Raw genomic sequence first — 1,305 nt, 5'->3', positions numbered from 1 at the left:
CCCTCCCTCCTTCCCTGCCTCCCTCCCTCCCTCCTTCCCTCCCTTCTTCCCTCCCTCCTTCCCTCCCTCCTTCGCTGCCTCTCGCCCACTTAAAAGCCCACGGTCGGGAACTTCTGGGCAAATGCGACGACGTCCTTCTTGAGGTCGACCAGGGCCTGGTGCTTGCCCGGACCCTCCCTGAGCGCCTCCTTGAAGTCCTTGATCTTGGGGCCCGTCTCCCTCTTTATCTCCTGCGCGATCTTCACAGCCCGGTCGAAGAAATGACCCACCTGGAGAGGAGGGAGCCCGGAGAGGCAAGGTGAGACCCGGTGTCCTCTGTCTCATCACACCGCCTCTTTCGCGCCCAACCATCACCTCTCTGTCCCTCCGTCCCTCCCTTTCTCCCTCTCGCCGTCCATCCCCTCCGCGCGTGCCCCTATCGCCACCAGCCAGCCTGCCTCCCCCCCCCCCAATGCTCACCTGCTCGAAATCCTCCTCCGTGAACCCGCGACTCGTCAAGGCCGGGCACCCGATCCGGATGCCCCCGGGCGTCAAGGCGCTCTTATCCCCGGGGACCGTGTTCTTGTTCGCCGCCATGTTCGCCAGCTCCATCACGCGCTCCACGCGCGCACCGTCCACCTGGAGATGAACAAATGGAAAGGAAGGAAGAACCATGTGAGAGGACGTCGCCTTAATCATTGCCCGGGCTTTCCCGGCCTTTCTCGGCGATAAAAACCCCGTGAACGCCCGGACCGGCCCTCCGCCCTTCTTCCCGCCCTCTCCCCTCGCCGCCCCCTCCACCCTCACCTGCTGCGGCTTCAGGTCCACCAGGACCAGGTGGTTATCCGTGCCGCCCGAGACGAGGGAGTACCCGGCCTTGGTCAGCGTCTCCGCCAGCCGTTTGCTGTTCTGCAGCACTTGCTCCTGGTATTTCTTGAACTCGGGGGAGGCCGCCTGCTTGAGGGCCGTTGCCAGTGCGGCGATCGTGTGGTTGTGGGGCCCCCCCTGCAGCCCGGGGAAGACGGCGAAGTTGATCTTCTCCTCCAGGTCGTAGGGGATCTCCACCCCCTTCTTCGTCACCCTCCGGACCCCCTTGCGGTAGAAGATCATCGCCCCCCGCGGACCCCGCAGGGACTTGTGCGTGGTGGTGGTGACGATGTCCGAGTGCGGGAAGGGGGAGGGGATGGCGCCCGCCGCCACCAGACCCGAGATATGGGCCATGTCAGAGAGGAGGTAGGCATTGTGCTTGTCCGCGATCTGGCGGGGACGGGAGGGAAGGCAGGGGTGAGCACTCATGCACGGGGAACAGGACGAGCCGTCTCCCAC

General features: G+C 65.1%; 1 protein-coding gene across 1 annotated transcript in view; it reads right to left on the bottom strand.

The window, feature by feature from the left end:
* Positions 1 to 40: 40 nt before the first annotated feature.
* Positions 41 to 1,305, bottom strand: part of GLYA (glycine hydroxymethyltransferase) — a 2,524-nt gene continuing 1,259 nt past the window's right edge. Inside the window, exons 4-6 of the mRNA XM_005852667.1 lie at positions 787 to 1,236; positions 460 to 618; positions 41 to 269 (exon numbers count right to left, since the gene is read on the bottom strand). Coding sequence (XP_005852729.1) covers positions 90 to 269; positions 460 to 618; positions 787 to 1,236 — 789 coding nt within the window. The 3' untranslated portion in view covers positions 41 to 89. The remainder of the gene's footprint in view (positions 270 to 459; positions 619 to 786; positions 1,237 to 1,305) is intronic.

Source organism: Nannochloropsis gaditana (genome assembly GCF_000240725.1).
Source record: "Nannochloropsis gaditana CCMP526 unplaced genomic scaffold scaffold1020, whole genome shotgun sequence".
Taxonomy (NCBI): domain Eukaryota; class Eustigmatophyceae; order Eustigmatales; family Monodopsidaceae; genus Microchloropsis; species Microchloropsis gaditana.
The sequence above is the reverse complement of the archived record's forward strand: the minus strand, read 5'-3'. Positions and strand labels throughout refer to the sequence as shown.